The sequence below is a fragment of the Notechis scutatus genome, chromosome 2, assembly GCF_049901735.1.
Source record: "Notechis scutatus isolate UNSWTSFEM ecotype Mainland chromosome 2, rNotScu1.2, whole genome shotgun sequence".
Classification (NCBI taxonomy): Eukaryota; Metazoa; Chordata; class Lepidosauria; order Squamata; family Elapidae; genus Notechis; species Notechis scutatus.
This window is the reverse complement of record NC_142010.1, coordinates 99,908,406-99,924,951: the sequence shown is the minus strand read 5'-3', so window position 1 is coordinate 99,924,951 and position 16,546 is coordinate 99,908,406. Positions and strand designations below refer to the sequence as shown.

General features: G+C 40.8%; 1 protein-coding gene across 2 annotated transcripts in view; it reads right to left on the bottom strand.

The window, feature by feature from the left end:
• Positions 1–335: 335 nt before the first annotated feature.
• The window catches only part of HOOK2 (hook microtubule tethering protein 2), a 34,774-nt gene continuing 18,563 nt past the window's right edge, over positions 336–16,546 (bottom strand). The window contains exons 11-22 of one of the 2 annotated variants that reach the window (XM_026681662.2): positions 16,336–16,537; positions 15,874–15,984; positions 15,603–15,690; positions 12,759–12,828; positions 11,368–11,505; positions 7,973–8,060; positions 6,036–6,070; positions 5,733–5,815; positions 5,397–5,500; positions 4,584–4,691; positions 2,376–2,447; positions 336–1,553 (exon numbers count right to left, since the gene is read on the bottom strand). In XM_026681662.2, the coding sequence (XP_026537447.2) occupies positions 1,416–1,553; positions 2,376–2,447; positions 4,584–4,691; positions 5,397–5,500; positions 5,733–5,815; positions 6,036–6,070; positions 7,973–8,060; positions 11,368–11,505; positions 12,759–12,828; positions 15,603–15,690; positions 15,874–15,984; positions 16,336–16,537 (1,237 nt within the window). In that variant the 3' untranslated portion in view covers positions 336–1,415. Of the gene's footprint in view, positions 1,554–2,375; positions 2,448–4,583; positions 4,692–5,387; positions 5,501–5,732; positions 5,816–6,035; positions 6,071–7,972; positions 8,061–11,367; positions 11,506–12,758; positions 12,829–15,602; positions 15,691–15,873; positions 15,985–16,335; positions 16,538–16,546 lie in introns of both variants that reach the window. The other variant, XM_087955522.1, reaches the window with a different exon arrangement.

Sequence of the window (16,546 nt, the reverse complement as noted above, 5' to 3'; positions counted from 1 at the left end):
GCCCCCAACACAAATGATGTTGAGCTGGTCATGTTCATTCTGGCCCCTGGGGAGAAACACAACCCTGATGTCGCCTCAATGAAATCAAGTTTGATACCCCCTGCTCTAAGCGGGTTACAGAGTCAGCATATTGCCACCAACAATCTGAGTCCTCATTTTACCGACCTCAGAAGGATGGAAGGCTGAGTCAATTTTGAGCCTGGTGAGATTCAATCTGCCAAATTGCACGCAATCAGCAGAAGTAGCCTGAAGTACTGCATTCTAACCATTGCACCACCGATATAAGAAGTTAGCCTTTGGAACATCAGCACTACTAGAGGAATAATATGACAAAGAACATTTTAGAGCCTTTATTTATAATGAAAAGATTCTACAGACATATTCTCCCCTTTTCCCCCTACCATCACTGCATGCCAGGTTTCTGTCCAATAGAAAAATAAAGAGGCAGACACCTGCCTAGATGAACAAATTGCTTTACAAAATGTATAATTTACAGCAGTAAACCTATATTTACTAAAAAATAAAAACAAAGTTTAAAGAACAGATTTTAAAAGGAAACAGCTTCTTACAACTTCCAGGATAGAAGGATGATCCAAAATTAGACAAGGCATACTAACAGAATAAAACAGAGTAACTTTTTATTTTAAAAGAAAAAGCACCAGACTCTAAATATTGATGTGAAAACAGTATAGTTATAGGAATACACTCAAATGGTTCATGGGCAGGATAGCAAGCTTTCCCTTTTCTTTAAGTCTGTACCTAGGTAGTATTTATAGAGATTCAACTTGTGTTTTTTCTGCACTAATCCCTTCTTGGAAGGTAACCATTATGCAAAGCTATGTCTGATGAGCTTTAGGTGCTGCAACAATGGAAGGGGAAGCTGTTACTACTTGTCCTAGGACTCAAGCCTTAATCAAAAATCTACATTCAGAGCTATTACCTCACCCTTGTACTGTACATTCAATTCTCAAGAGCCTGTATTCTCATTGTAGCAAGAGAGAGCCAATCTACCAGAAATTTAAAATATCCTTCCTGTAAGCATGAAATTAGCTTTTAACATGGCACACTTAAAAGGCTATACAAATGCGACACGTCGTGTAAAATGCAAGAGGAGTGGTGACCAGCAGTGTGTAGTGAAAAAAAAGTCAGGTTAAGTTTAGGTTTGCTGGAGAAAAGTTAATCTTTGGCTGCCCCATACCCCATTCATCTGGTTTCAGAGGCAAAAGCTCAGTGAAGGAAGACTCTTGAGCAGCAGGAAAATTACTTTCAGCAATAAGGACGGAGGCTGGAATTCCCAAACAGACACCACTGCACAGAGTAAGAGCTCGAAATGAACCCTCCCTTTTGGCTAAACTCAAAGCACACATGCACTAAAGTTTTTCCCGATCACAATCCATAAGACAACTCCTCTGCTATCAAAGCAACAAGGGCTGAGTTCGGCTCAGGTGACCCCGACGAGTATTGGTGGCCAATCTTTGCTGGGCCAAGAACGATTGGACTGTCGAAGAATTGGACGATCGCTTTTCTGTAGCTCGTTGGTGCAGTGTTAGGCCCTGTAACAGGGGGAAAGAATTGACTTGCACTGTCAGGCATCTGGATAACAATTCTCTAATATTCTTTTGAAGTGAAGAAAATGTTAATTTTGTTAAAGGTATTTAACAGTATTTAGAACTGAATTTAGACCTGAATCAGCATGTAAACAACGTCTTAAGCCTCCTACACTGCAGAAGGGCCGATAAAATATTAAGTGTTCAAGTGGCATCTAGTATCTTAAATAGCAATAGCACTTAGACTTAGATATCGCTTCATAGTGCTTTACAGCCCTCTCTAAGCAGTTTACAGTCTCAGCAGATTGCCCCCAACAATCTGAGTCCTCACTTTACACCAAGACAAACAAACTTATCTTTCTCATAAGCTCAAATGTCCAAAATGGAAAATCATACAAGTTCCCATTGATTTTAAGATTCATCTCTCAGAATTGCCTGTTGCTTGCAAATTAACACTGTCATTTTTTTGCTCCCTTTCCCTCCCCCTCCCCCCGCTATTCATGTACTATAAAATTTACACTATTAGAAATGTTGAGAGGTTAGGAGAACTCTTGATCTTACTAAATGTCTCTTTCAAGTTAATAATATCCTGCAGGCCCCCACAGTGTCAAAAAGCTCTCTTCCTTTACATTTTTCAGCAAGAGCAAATTCTGTATTGGCCAGAAGATCACTAAAAATTCTGGGATACTAAACTGAGTATCAATGAAAACATGAGCTTCCATCTATAGCCAAGATAAACTGCTTCTATGCAGAGACCGTTTTGTGTCTGTTGCTGATACTAGATATCATTCAGGATCTTGCTGTTTCTCAAATTCAGGTCAAACTCACCATATTATACCAGGCAGTGATGATGAGTTTTTCTTCATGCTCCTGCTGTGATTTTGTCTTCTCAAAATCAGACTAATCCAGTGAGAGAAAGAGAATAGAATACAATCCCTTCAATACCAAAGAATGTCAGGGCAGCTGGGAACATTATAGATAAGCTTAAAAAATTAATCAATCCTTCAAATGTTATGAAACACTTTCCCAATGGTGTTCCCTAAACAGATGGAAACTCTTTTAACTCTCTGGTAAAACCAAGTGAGACTCACAGGATGAAGGCCACCTACATACCTCTCCTCCTTCAGCAACTGCAGAGGGATTCAATTCCATTAGATCTTCAAGTTTAAGAATATTCCCTTCAAAGCAGGGTTTTTCAAGCTTATTCTTTAATCAGTTAAAAAACATTTCCCCAAATCCCTGATCAAAAGGAAAATGATAGAAAACTGACTGCATCCAAATGAATTTCTTTTCCCCCTTAGCCTCTCATGGAACCCTTAAATTTTTGCAGAGGCTTAGGGATCCAAAGGAAGATAAGTTTGAAAAACCCTGCTTTAAAGCACAACCGTGGCCTTCAGTTTCGGTAGTTACTTTCTCTCACAATATTCTACCAAGCCTAATTCAGGAAGGGGAGAAAAGGAAAGAAAAATGATTCCTCCATGTCAGAAAAATGCTGAAGATGATTGGGAAAGACTATACCAAGGCAACAGAAGGATGGCTATAATGCAAAGTGGGCTTCTGAAAACAGCAGGATGGGGAGGACAAAAAAAAAAACACCCATGAGAAACAGAAAAAAACAAAAGAACCAGCAAAGCAGACTGAGAAGGGATTATACGCTCCACATGCGCTGTTGATCACAAGTGTGTTTTTTGGGGGAAAGCAGTCCCAACATTTGTGATTGGAGATTGCCTCAAAGAATGTGGGCTATTCAGAATGCTTTCCAAAAATCCCATCAATCAAAAACTCTGATCAACCTACATTTATTCCTGAGCACAACTGAATTTGAGAAAATGAATAGTCACAGTAAAAAAACAACACCCTGATTTACTAACAGAATGTTAGCAGAGCTTTCAACAGATCCTTGCCTGCATTTTAAAAAGTCTTCATCAGAATGGTTTGATCATTCCAGACAGTGCTATTTGGCCTGGCCCAACTAGTTTCTAAAGAAAAAGTATATATCATATATACTGATCTGTTGCTATACTAAGACATAACTGTGTAACTGTAGCTGGTATTTTAAGACCAGCTTAAATAACAGGTGAGGTGGAAAGCGCATTTCTTCAGTTTTGTTGCAGATTCCTAGTCTGCCAATTAAAAAAGAAGCCTGCAAGAAAAAGAAGTTTCACGAACTGTAAACAAGACAGAGACAGACAGAGATTTGAAAGAATAAACAGCCTGGGGAGGCATCTGCAACAGGTCTTTGCTAGTTTTATTAGTCACCGTCAGGCTCACTGCTTCAAGGAAGCAAGACTCCAAAGTTAACAGGAGTCACTCTGTGCTATACACATGCCCAGATGGAGTCAAATGGGATGGACAAAATAACTTCATGTATGGAAAATTCAAGTATTATACTGTCCATGACTACAAAGTGTATGGGTAATTATCACTATAAATTACCTCAGGAGGCCAGGGGGAAAAAAGCCATGCAATGTCTAAAATATTCAGATAATTTAAATATGCAATCTGATGCAGTTCTCTGAGCAAGACACTCTTTCCATGCAATATGAAACATGAGATTGGTAGTACTCAGTAAATCATGGCTTATTTATTCACATGTCATTCTAAGCCAAGCCTGAAAAAAATAAATAACATTTAGTGCAAACTATGAATCTAGTCAACGCATAAGGAAGGCTGCAATTATTGTCCTTAACCAGGGCTGGAAACCTGAGGCCAGAAGGCACGAGTCCTCAAGTCCTTCCTTTGTGATGTTTGAGGCCACCATTTACCACATTTCCAGTAAACTAGTTATATAGCCGGCTTCCAATTTGAAGAAAAATCAGTAAAGACTACTTCACACCACTGAACTACAGATCAGTAAGCATGATGTATCTTGAAAAAATTAAAGATTCCTCCATAACTTTCTCTCAAATTTGGGAAACAATCCCAGTAAGTCTTGGTCCCACTGATTTTATATCATCCACCACACCATCCATCCAAAAATATTTAAATGGGGCCCCAGTCAAGGAAAAGTTGCTTACCAAAGGAAGAGGACCTCACCTCTAGGTGGCTTATTTTCTTATCTTTTTCTTGCAGCTGGTTCTTCAATGCCTGAATCTCCAAGGGAACTACGTGAGGTTGTTGCTTGGGGTCTAGCTTCTTGATGACCTGTGGAAGAAGTGAAGCTGCTGCCATCATAACTAAGCCTCTGAGAACGTGGACTACTAGATACTAGAAAAGGTCAGAAACAATATACTTGATCTGAATCACCCTCATTACTAAACAGAATATTCATAAAGTTATTGGTCTGGTTCACATAAGTGCTAAATCATGATTAGCAGATATTTTTGTTTGACTTAGAGTCCTGATATACTATTACTTAACCAAGTTTTTTTTTTCTAACTCACGGATGTCCAAGATCAGAGCACCCTGAAAATAGAGCACCTTACTGCATTTTCTCACTTTTTCTCATTATCCCTAGCAATCATATAATTCTCCCTAACTCTTTAACGAGTACAAGACAAATGGAGAAATCTCATTTCCTCCTCAGAAAAATGCACATGGGTGAAAGAGATAAAAACTCTCAAGTGCCTTCAAAAAAACCCTACAGAGTTGCTTTACTGCTCTTAAGACAGTGGAGATATCACTAAGATAATGACAAAAGTAACAGGAGATAAACAAACCAAGAATTAGTCAGACAATTCATAACTACTTTGCTTAAATAAAAGACAGCCTCTTGTGACTTCAACAAATCTTGACTGAAATATATCTTGCTTTGGCAATAGAGATGAAGCCAGCAAGTCCACGGGATTTAATAAACACAGTGTTTGTTGTGTTCATATGTAGCAGTGCAAATAAAATGACCTTGCTTACTGTGCAGGCTTTATCCATGTAGCGTTTATACCGTTCCTCCATAGCTCTCATATCTTCATCTTTTTTCTTCAATGTCTGCTGAAGTTCATCAATTTTCCTGGCAGCTGTTGGAAAAGGGAAGAGACGTGATTATCTATAGTTTCCAGTTTGGAAGTTTGTGGTGAGGTAGGGAAGAAAGAAACTTTGTTCCAAATCTCAGGAATTTCAGAGTCCCTGAGTATTTCATCTGAGAATTTCATCCTGGTTACAGAGCACCTCTTCTCTTTCCATGGTCAAGAAAGATTAAGCCTATCTGTTATGCATCTAAAGCAATAAGACCAAGTTTCAATCACTTACTGTTGCTGTCTACTTTGGGTTCCAGTTCATCAAGGCATTCCTTCTTCTTCTGAAGCTCTGCATGAGCCTCATGCAACTTCTCTCTGGTCAGAAGGTGAAACAAATGGGAATTTGTTACACAACTGGTTTTGAGAATAGCAGGTCAAAGACTCTGGTTTGGAAATGTATTACAACCAATATGACTTGCTACAGGCTTTAACGGGCTGACAAATACAGTCTTCTGGGTACTACAGCAAGTCTCTTAAGCTTTACATAGAATTCTTTTTCCAACCCCACTTTAAAACACTGAATAGAATCACTTACAGGTGCTCTTCCAGTTTCTTCTTCAATAGGGAAGACTAAAGAGAAAAAAAGGAAATGAGTGTTCAGATTTGTGTTCATGCTGAGAAAGCCAGACTGGAACAATTTACCATTTTCCCGTTGCCCATGATTAGAAGGAGTAGTGCTCTACTCCAGATGTTAAAATCTATGTACTTTCATAGCATTCAGCACATAAAGTCCTGGAAACCTCTTGTATATATTCACTGCCTTTGAAAGCTTTACTTTGGCTGGATGTTGATGAGACTAGATGTAAGTACAGATTTGTGATCCAAACTAAAAAAGATAGGATGGGATGCTCCTGAATTCAATTATGTTACTGAAGACACATAATTGAAGAGTTACTGAAGAGTTCCATTCAATTTCATAGAGACCAGTTCCTCTAGGGCAGGGGTTCCCAACCTGGGGTGCTCGCACCCCCTGGGGGTGCGAGACGATATTCCAGGGGGTGCAAGAAAAGTCCAGGTAAATAATAGGATACTGGCTATATGCTGTCATTTTTATTTATTATTTATTTCAGGGGGTGCGAGGTTTGAGTGAAATTTCTTTAGGGGTGCGGGGCGAAAAAAAGGTTGGGAACCACTGCTCTGGGGGTAGTACAAAAGCCAACAGACAGAATTTGTAATGTGAGTTAATATTCAACACAGAATCCTGTATGTATCTGAAACAGTTACTGACTCGGTAAGGGAAATTGCAACTCCTCAGAGATATCTTATAATACACATAGAAATATATTGGTACCTTTTAGTTTATCAGTGTGTAAACTGGAATAATTAATTTATATTTATTGATCAACACATTTAGATTTTGTCTTTCTTTTGGAAGTCCAAGGTAGCACTTACTGCAGTCTCCTTTCATCTTCATAATGCCATGATTGTGTAGTAAGACTAGGCTGAGTTCAAAGATGTGTAAGGAGCAAACAAGCCAAATATCTTTCTAATCCCATTCCAAACTTTAAGCCACTAACTCTAAGCAGACCGTATAAGTGCTTGGTATGGAAACCCAAATAACTACCCCTTGTTAAGGCTCCCAAAAACCAACAACCAACCCTCTGGCAGAAGAAAAATAACAGTGCATTTTAGGAATGAAGCACAGATTGTGGGAGCAGAGAATATGTAAGTACTTACAATGGCCTAGGCAGCACAGCCAGCAAGTCAGAGAGGAGAAAGAGAGGGCTATTAGTAAAGTGGTTTGGGTATGTGGGGACCCAGGAGAAAAATATAGATCTGCCTAAGGCAGGGCTGTCAAACTCCTGGCCTGTGGGCCGGATGTGTCACGCACTGGCCACACCCATGCCCGGTTTAGCGAAGGGGAAAGTCCCGTTACGTCATGTGACGCCGCCTTGACGACGTGAGTTTGACACCCCTGGGCTAAAGGATCAGGCTGGATTTCAAGACAAGACATGGAGAAAGGACATCAAGGATATCAACATAATATCCAGGCATGTATCATTCTAGCTAAATAGCACTCTTTGTTCAATATGGCCACTTGAAACCATAGTTTAAATAACATTAACATTTTATAAGTCAGCCTTGTATATGGCAGTATATAATTAGGAGAAAAAATACTATGCCATCCATTAAAAAAAAACACACATGGAAAACATCAACTACTTTAAGATTTAGATTTCCATTTGTTCTCAGGCAACTGGCAGAGATAAAGAGGAAATACACAGTTGCCCCAAACTTATATTTAAAATTCAATCCAGAATTAGATGGTGGATTATGGGACCAACTTCTTTTTAAAGCAGCTCCACACAGCTGGTAGGTGGATGATGCCAATCCCATTAACTGCTATTTTGGTAAGGAATTCAGCACTGAAGCAGGGAGTGGGTGGGATATCAGCTTCTATGAAACTTTTCTTGAACAGCCTTCGGCAAGGCTCACTTGAGATGTTCTAAGCCCGTTTTCAGAGAAACTCACATCTTCTGCTTTGCTTCCTTGTTCTTGGAGAGTACGCTGGAGCTCGTCAACTTGCGCTTTAAGCTCAGAGATCTGTTGCTGGCTCAGCCTAGACAGAGAAATCAAGATATCACACTGAGAAAGCCCAATAATGTAAAAGCAGATTGTTCAAAACTACCTTCTTCTTTTTGCATTTTAAGTTTTTGGTTCTGTGCTCACTTTCCCAGAAAGAAGCTGCCTTGCATACCTCAGGCTTTATTTCTAACTATGACTATATTTCCAAAGGCAATATATCTTTTATCAAATTCAGACGAAATCTTCACACATTATGCAAAGCCATGGCTCGCTTAATTATTAATTAATAATTAATATTAATAATTAATCAATATTAATATTAATTAATAATTAATAAGGGGCATGCATAAGCACACCAACGTGCCTACCATCCCTGTCCTATTGTTTCTTATATGTATCCATGTATTCATAACTATGTTTTTACTTATACCTATTATCTTGTAAGCAATTGACAAACCAAATAAAATAAATAAAAAATAAATAAATACCGTATTTGCCGGCGTATAAGACGACTGGGCGTATAAGACGAGCCCCCAACATTTCCACCTCAAAATATAGAGTTTGTTATATACTCGCCGTATAAGACGATTCCCCCACTTGGAGGCATGTTTTTCAGGGCAAAAAGTCATACGCCGGCAAATACGGTTAAGTTGTAACACTTGGGGTATTCTGGATATAATTCTTGATTGACACCCCGCCCCTTTCCCCCAAACTTACAAAGCCACCAAAATGCTTTAGAGAGGCAGCTTCGCCTTTCTCAGGCTGGCACTCAATTCCTCTCCCTTTCTTTGTGACACCGTTGAGCGATCTGCTTTTTTCAGGGGAAAATAAATAAATAAAAATAAAACTGGACGAAAAACAGTCGAGTTGTTTCTTAATATCTTTCCACCTCCCCAACCAATTTGTCTCCAAGGGTGCACCACACTGATTGCGACATTAATTATTTCAGAGAGAGAGGGTGGGGGGAGAAATCTTTGCTTCCTACTGTGGCTTTTTCCTGCGCATCGTTTTTTCCCTTGGCTTTGTGGTTGTTACTTCTTACAGGGAGGGATAATGAAATACCCACGCTGGGAGAAAGCGGAAAGGATGTCTATTTTCCTGCTCACTAACTTTCCAGAAAGCGTCGAGTTCCTACCCCGAGGCTTGCCAAAAGTCCAGTTCATTCATTTGCTACCTTTCTCCAATGAGATCCAGATCTGTTTCCACAACGCGCTTAGGATCTTATCTTATTATCTTATTATTATCTTATTAGCCTTGCTCGGTCCGTCCAAGAGAGAAGAAGGCAGACGGTTTTGCACTCAGGGAGAAAGGAAAAGAGCCTCTCGCTCACGCTGCACACTGCCCCCTCCACCCCAGCAACGCTTAGGAAAAGAGTTACACAAGCATCCTTTCCAGAAGTGAATCGGGGAGGATTCGAGCAAAGGCTGAAACCGGGAAGAGAAAACTTCCCAAAGAAAATCGCACGAGCAGCATCCCATTCCTGGGAGAAAAACAAAAACAAAAACACGAACTCTTCCCGAAGCACAAAAGCAAGGATGGCGCTTTCTCAGCTTTGAGCTGCGTCCAGCTCCCACCCTCCACTCGTCCCCACGTGCGGCGAAGTTTCTGCCACTGGGGGTGGAGGGGGATGGAAGGAGGTGAGGGATGGGGGCAAAGCCTGGAGCCTGCCTGTCCGCCGCACGAGCGGAGTGGGTGGGTGTGTGGGTGGGGAGGAGGAGGAAGAGAGACTCCGGCTGGGCTTGAAGGGGCTTCGCAAGTTGCGGAGCTCCGCCCCGTCGCTCTTGCACCGAGTGACAACGTATTTGCTGGCGTATAAGACGACCTTTGTTATATACTCGCCGTATAAGACGACCCCCCCACTTGGAGGCATGTTTTTCAGGGCAAAAAAGTCGTCTTATACGCCGGCAAATACGGTACCATGTTGAACAAATTGCTTTGTACAACATAATAGGCCAAAACCAAACAAATCATGGGAAGAAGATTGAACCCCATATGATCCTATAACTGATTAAATGTTAAACTTGAAAAAAACTCCATCCAATTCCTAATTCTCAAAATGGCAGTTTTGTGCAACCAGATTGCCTGAGCCCTTTTTCATCCAGGAAGAATTTACTATCATAAAACAGTGGAACTTTCAAACTTTTATGATTCATGGCTGTTTCTGAAACTACTAAGATCTTACTAAGTCCTCCCCCAACTGCAGAAAACTACCAAAACAGCCCTGTGCAACTCGGGACTATAGTTTCTCTACAGCTTAATCTGCAATCATAAACGTTCACTTTCTTAAATTACAAAAGCACTGCTCCACTGCTTAGAAGAAATCTTTTGAAATCTTGAGTTATAAGGCCTTATAATTCTCTGTAATTCCCAGTTGCCAGGGTGGGTTTCTACCGGTTCTGTCCACCTCTGTAGAACCGGTAGCTCTGAAGAGCAGCAGACATAGAACCGGTTCTATGTCTGCTGATGTTTTTGCCCACCCGGGCTCTTACCTGATCTTTATTTCCTGATTTTTTCAACTTCAGCTGTTGTGCGAGGCACAGCTGCAGTTAATAAAGCAGGAAAAAAGGGCTTTTTGAAAGGCTGCTTCTCCCAGCATGCTGATGACAATTTTCAGGTGCGCAGCTCTCAGCATGCAGGCACATCATAAATCACCGAACCTTGTAAATGACTGAACTGGTAGTTAACCCTGTCGGATCCCACCCCTGCCAGTTGCATATTATTTTTCAGTTTGTAGTATATGGATGGGAGTGGGGTGAATTAAAGAAACTAATAGCCAAGGCTATTTTCCATTTCTGAGGGACTCCAGCGCAAACAGAGAAAATCGCCATTGCTGTTTAAAAATGGAAGAAGTATAAGACAATTCACTAACATTATCTTCATATTGCATCAGGCACAGGATGCTTCAAGCTCAAGACCCTCACCCCTTATTTAAATATAAAAGCTAAAATGTTGCTCCTCAGGATTGAAATAATAAACCAATTATCAATGAGCTTCAAAACACTAACCAGGACAAAGTAAGAAAGCACTATGTTAAAACGGCCAATTTGAGAAGCTTTACATACCCCAAGGGAAACCCCTAACATCAGGGCTGTCAAGCTCACACACTGCAGGCCAGATGCGCCATGCGCTGGCCACGCCCATGCCTGGTTTAGTGAAGGGGGAAAAAGTTGCGATACATCACATGATTGATGTGAGTTTCACACCCCTGCCCTACACGGCCTGATGGCTTCTCTTTCAATAATAAAGTGTGAAAATTTCTTCAATCTCTGTCCAGGATTAAATAAAATAAAAAAAAAGATTTCCTTGCAGGAAATGAGAAACTTTCCAGCTCTCCTGCATACCTTTGCTGTGCCTCTAACTGGTTTTTACTGCGGTTTGATTCTTCCAGAAGTCCTTGCAATTCAGCCTGTTGCTGCCGGTATGATACCTCCTGAGCACATAACATCTTATTCTCATGCTGCAGCCGTACAATGGTCTCCCTGGGGGACAAAAAAACCCAGTTTCAGGATTACTGAAGAAGGAAGACCAGATTTATCTGGAATTCTGGCTTGTGGGGAAAATGTTTTGTTTCAGTACAATCCTTATTCAACCCTCTTATTCCAGATTATTGCTCTCAGGGCTTCACCTGCTTTCAATTCTTCATGACCCGATGAAAACAAAATAGATTACAGATAATCCTCAATTTACAGCTGTTCATTTAGTGACCAAAGTTACAAGAGCACTGAAAAAAGTGACTTATGATCATTTTTCAGTTATGACCTTTGCAGCATCCTCATGATCATATAATCAAAATCCAGATATTGGGCAACTGGGTCATATTTATGATCGTTGCTGTGTCTCCCAAGATCATGTGATCACCATTTGCGACCTTCTGACAAACAAAGTCAATGGGGAAGCCAGATTCACTTAACAACCAGTTTACTAACTTATCAACTTCAGTGATTCACTTCACAATTGAAGCAAGTAAAGTTGTAAAACGGGGCAAAACTCGCTTCACAAATGTCTAATTTAACAACAGAAATGTTGGGCTCATTTGTAGTTGTAAGTCGAGGACTACCTGTACTGCTTCTAAAATGCATTTAAATGCATGAGGAATTGGCAAAAATCCACACTGTGACAGATGGCCATGAATGATGACCAAGGAATTAGTGGCATCCCTAGGATCAACAGGTACCATAGTCTTCACTTAGTGACTGCCTTGTTTAGGGGCCATTTACACTGTGGTGAAAAAGTAGTTTTACAGCCAATACTTGTTATTTGCAACCTTCACAGGTCTGCAAAGTAAAGGAAAGCTGAAGTAGGATCATAAGCATAGTTGGGATTTCACTTAGTGACTGCTTCACTTTAAAAAAAAAGTTGCTGGTTTCAACTGTGGTCGCTAGACAAGGACTACCTGTACTAGTTTGGAAAGCAAGCCAGAGAGCATCTGCTTCTTATTCACTGCACCAGGAAGAATAAAATCAATTCATCTGGCATACTTCCCAGTGTGGATCTTCTCTCTGGCTCTTTGGCTGATGAAAAAAGCCAATTATAATGAATTAATAATGTTAAACCTCTAATCCTTACTAGAATCTGGAGGCATGTGCCCTTATTTAAAAGAAAAGCCCCCCAATTTGATAACATTTTACTATTATCCTTATTGATAATAATTATTAAAACCATCATTATCAAAAGATATCAGGACGGACTAAATAATCATATTTTACATAATAAAAAACCCCCAGTACTTTACTTTAATTCTGCTGGCATGATTTCAGCTGCTAAATTATCCATTGGAGAAGAAATGTCTTCCAATATAGCATCTGCAATTAGGAGGGAACAAACATTAGTTTTTATTTTTTTTAAAAAAAGGAGTATTGGGGAGGGGCATTATCAATTAGCAGGTAAAAGTTCAACCTTATACAAACCATGATTCTCGAGCCAAACTTCAAAAAACTTCAAAGGATTAATTAGAGGCAACATACAGGGCAGTGCTATTATGGAATACCGGGTTTAACTCCCTAGCAAGCAAGAAACTGGGGCTTTTGGGACCATTCCCCATAGTAAAGATTACTAACCCAGTCATGGTGCAGTTGAAATTGCCTCGATTGCTAGGGAAGATACACCCGGTATTCCATAGTAGCCTCTTAAAACCTGTGGTCAGATCGACCTCTTGAGCCCCTACCTCGTGAGCCCCAAGTTTCTGTGGTCATAGGAGGCCAAACCCATTATGAGGTGCACAGAATCCTTGATTCGAAGTGGCACAGGAGACAACTCCAATACTTAAGCAACTTAAGCAACTTAATCATTATTAGAGGTATCTTGGGTAAAGAGTAGGAACGTCCAGGCTGATCGCCTTATAGCAAGATTCCATGCAGAAAATCCAACCAAGCCTAGGGGTTTTTTGCAACCCTAAATTCAGGGGTGGGTTTTTACCAATTTGCATCTATTCGCTAGAACCGGTTGTTAACAATTTAAGCAGTTCGGAGAACTGGTTGTTAGAAGAAATTACTGGCCTAATCCTGTAAGGAAGGGAGGAAGGAAACATTCTGGTGTTGCTTACAGAAACTACCTCTCCGCTAACCCTTATTACATTCTTGGCAAGACCAGACTTCCTGTCTCAGGAATGTCTCTGGAGTTATTTTTCCTTCCTTTGCTGGTACTTTGCTTGTGTGGAGTGATCATTCAAAGTTACAACGGCACTGAAAAAAGTGACTTATGACCATTTTTCACACTTACGACTGTTGCAGCATCCCGTCACGAGGCCAGGCGAAGAGATGTGTGCCTCGATGTCTGTGATATTGAGTTGGCCACACCCAGCCAATAACATGACCACCAAGCCACGCCCACCAACTAAGCCACACCCACAGAACCGGTTGTTAAAAATTTTTAATCCCACCCCTGCCTAAATTCTACATCTGCACTCAATTTGTTTGGTTTATAAAAGTCACCTTCAAAAAGTGAGAGGAGCCGAATGTCAACTCATAAAACATTCCTATGCCTGTTTTAGTAGTTGCCATAAAAAAGGAAGGGAGGAGGAACAAAATCTGGAAGTACAGTTGAAAGCGAAAGTACATTCCAATTCTTATCTTTAAAAGACTGTAACTAAAATACCAGAATTTTTGCCCGCAAATATATTTAATTGGAGAATGTGAATGATGACACCCAGCTTGTGAATGTGCTCAATTGGAGAATCTGGTTTATGAGACACCAGGAGGGAGGGGGGAAACAGGGTCACAGGTGACTGTAAATTATGTACGCCAGCATTGGCTTGCTATCAGGATTCCAGCAATCACTCTAATTAAATCATGATTCTCAAGCCAAACTTCAAAAAACTTCAAAGGATTAATTAGAGGCGACATCCTGGCACTGCCCTGTATGTCATCTCTAATGAACCCTTTGAGGTTTTTTTTGAAGTTTGACTTGAGAATCATGATTTAATTAGAGCGATTGCTGGAATCCTGACACTTGACTAAAATACACTACATCAGGAGTGTCAAACTTGCATCGTCACAGTGTTGTCAAGTGATGTATAGGGACTTTTTCCCCTTCACTAAACCGGGCGTGGCATGGCCAGCGCATGATACATCCGGCCCATGGGCCGTGAGTTTAACAACCCTGCATTACATCTATATCCGTGCAGTTATATGGTATAGCAATATTAAGAACGCTCTAATGTAGGAGGTATTTCTCAGAATGAACGAGGAAGAAATGCAAGTTGGGAAAAGGTTTACTTAAGTTTAGATGACTAAATTGGTCATCTTCCCCAACATGCAAAGAACTAAATTGTCCCATTTACATGATAGCAAAACTTGGTTAGCTAGCTTAGTTTTAGTGTTTAGTGAATTGAGTCTTTGGTGTGGTTAATTGATAGCAATAGCACTTAGACTTACATACCACTTCACAGTGCTTTACAGCCTTCTAAGCGGTTTACAGAGTCAGCATATTGCCCCCAACAATCTGGCTCCTCATTTTACTGACTTTGGAAAGCTGAGTCAACCTTGAGCGGGTCAAGATTGAACTCCTGGAGCGAGCAGTGAGTTAGCCTGCAGTACTGCATTCTAACCACTGTGCCACCATGGGTCTTAATTGATGCTACAATATTGTACATATCCAGAAAAAAAATGGCTTAATTCAGTAACCAGATCAAGCATATGTGTTCATACTTCTCTAAATGCCCCTAAATACTAATGTCATGAGAAGGGGAAATCTCTTTCTTAAGACACCTCATATCGTAAATATCCCATCTTCTTCACTGCAGATACAACAGGATTATCTCTTTGAATACTTGAGTGACGTAGTAAATAGATTACAATTTACTAAATTTACTGAATAAACCATTACTGGTTGAATTATACAAGCTAAACCATTAATGATATACTTTATAGACCATAATTGCTGATTTATAAAACAAAGCTGAAACTGAACAAGCCAATTTTATGAGCTATTGATTCTGGACATCAAGCCAACATGAGGGCAGATTCCCTTCCTTCACTGTGGCTGCTCACCGTGATTAGGAACTGGTTCAAGAGATCAGAGCTCCACTTTTCTCCCGAAGTAATACGGAGAACAGAGGAAGGTTTTTCTCCCAACTCACCTGCTTGGTTTAGGAATTTCTGCTGCACCTGAGCACATCGCAGTTCCTCATTAGCCTCCCGAAGGGCTTCCCGCTCTTCAATCAGTCTCTGTGGAAACACTCTCAACGTCACACTCCCCTCAAAACTACTTAAAACATCAGCCCCTTAATTACTTCACTGAAGAAGCAACAAAACCAGCCTGCCAAGACACCTCCTTCCCTCCAGATTTCTCTATCCTTGCCACCCTGCCAAGGGGAGGAATACCCAGCCTGAATACCAATTCTGCATTACCTCCTTTTCTTTTACCAGCGCCTCAAACTTCTCCTTCAGATTTTTATACTCAAATTGCCACTTCTCCGCCTTCAAGGCTTCCTCTCCATGTTTGCTGTGGAGCTCTTGCACCTGAGTAAGAGAAGAACGGAGATCTGCTTGGGGTTTCTGTTTTCTCCTCTTTTCTGTTTTGCAGGATCTGCCCGTTCTTCCCAATCATGAGTATGTCTACGTTAAATGCTTTCATATGCCAAAAATTATACTGCTGCAATTGTGATAACTATTCCGTCCCCAAAGCAGTAGCAAAGATACAGTTAAAGGCCCAGCACAGATACAATAATTGGTTTAGTTCTAGTCAAATGACTTCTCCTCAAAACAAACAAACAAACAAACAAACATTTTCGCTTCTCAGCAGCCCTGCCGTAGCAGCTTGCTGGCCTTACCAACGCAAGGCTGCCAGCTGATCAAATAGGACCGCCATACCTGTCTTTTATGGGCTTCTAGTTGTGCACGTACAGCATTGGCCCGCCGCAGCTCTTCCTCCAGCTCACAGGTGCGCTGCATATAAACTGTGTTTCGCTCTTCTAGCAGGCGAACCTGCCGACGCAAGTCCCCCAGGTCTTCCAGTTTCTTTTTGTAAGAATCTACCATGGCCTCCAGCCGTCCCACCCTGTCTGATGAATGGCTGTAGCAA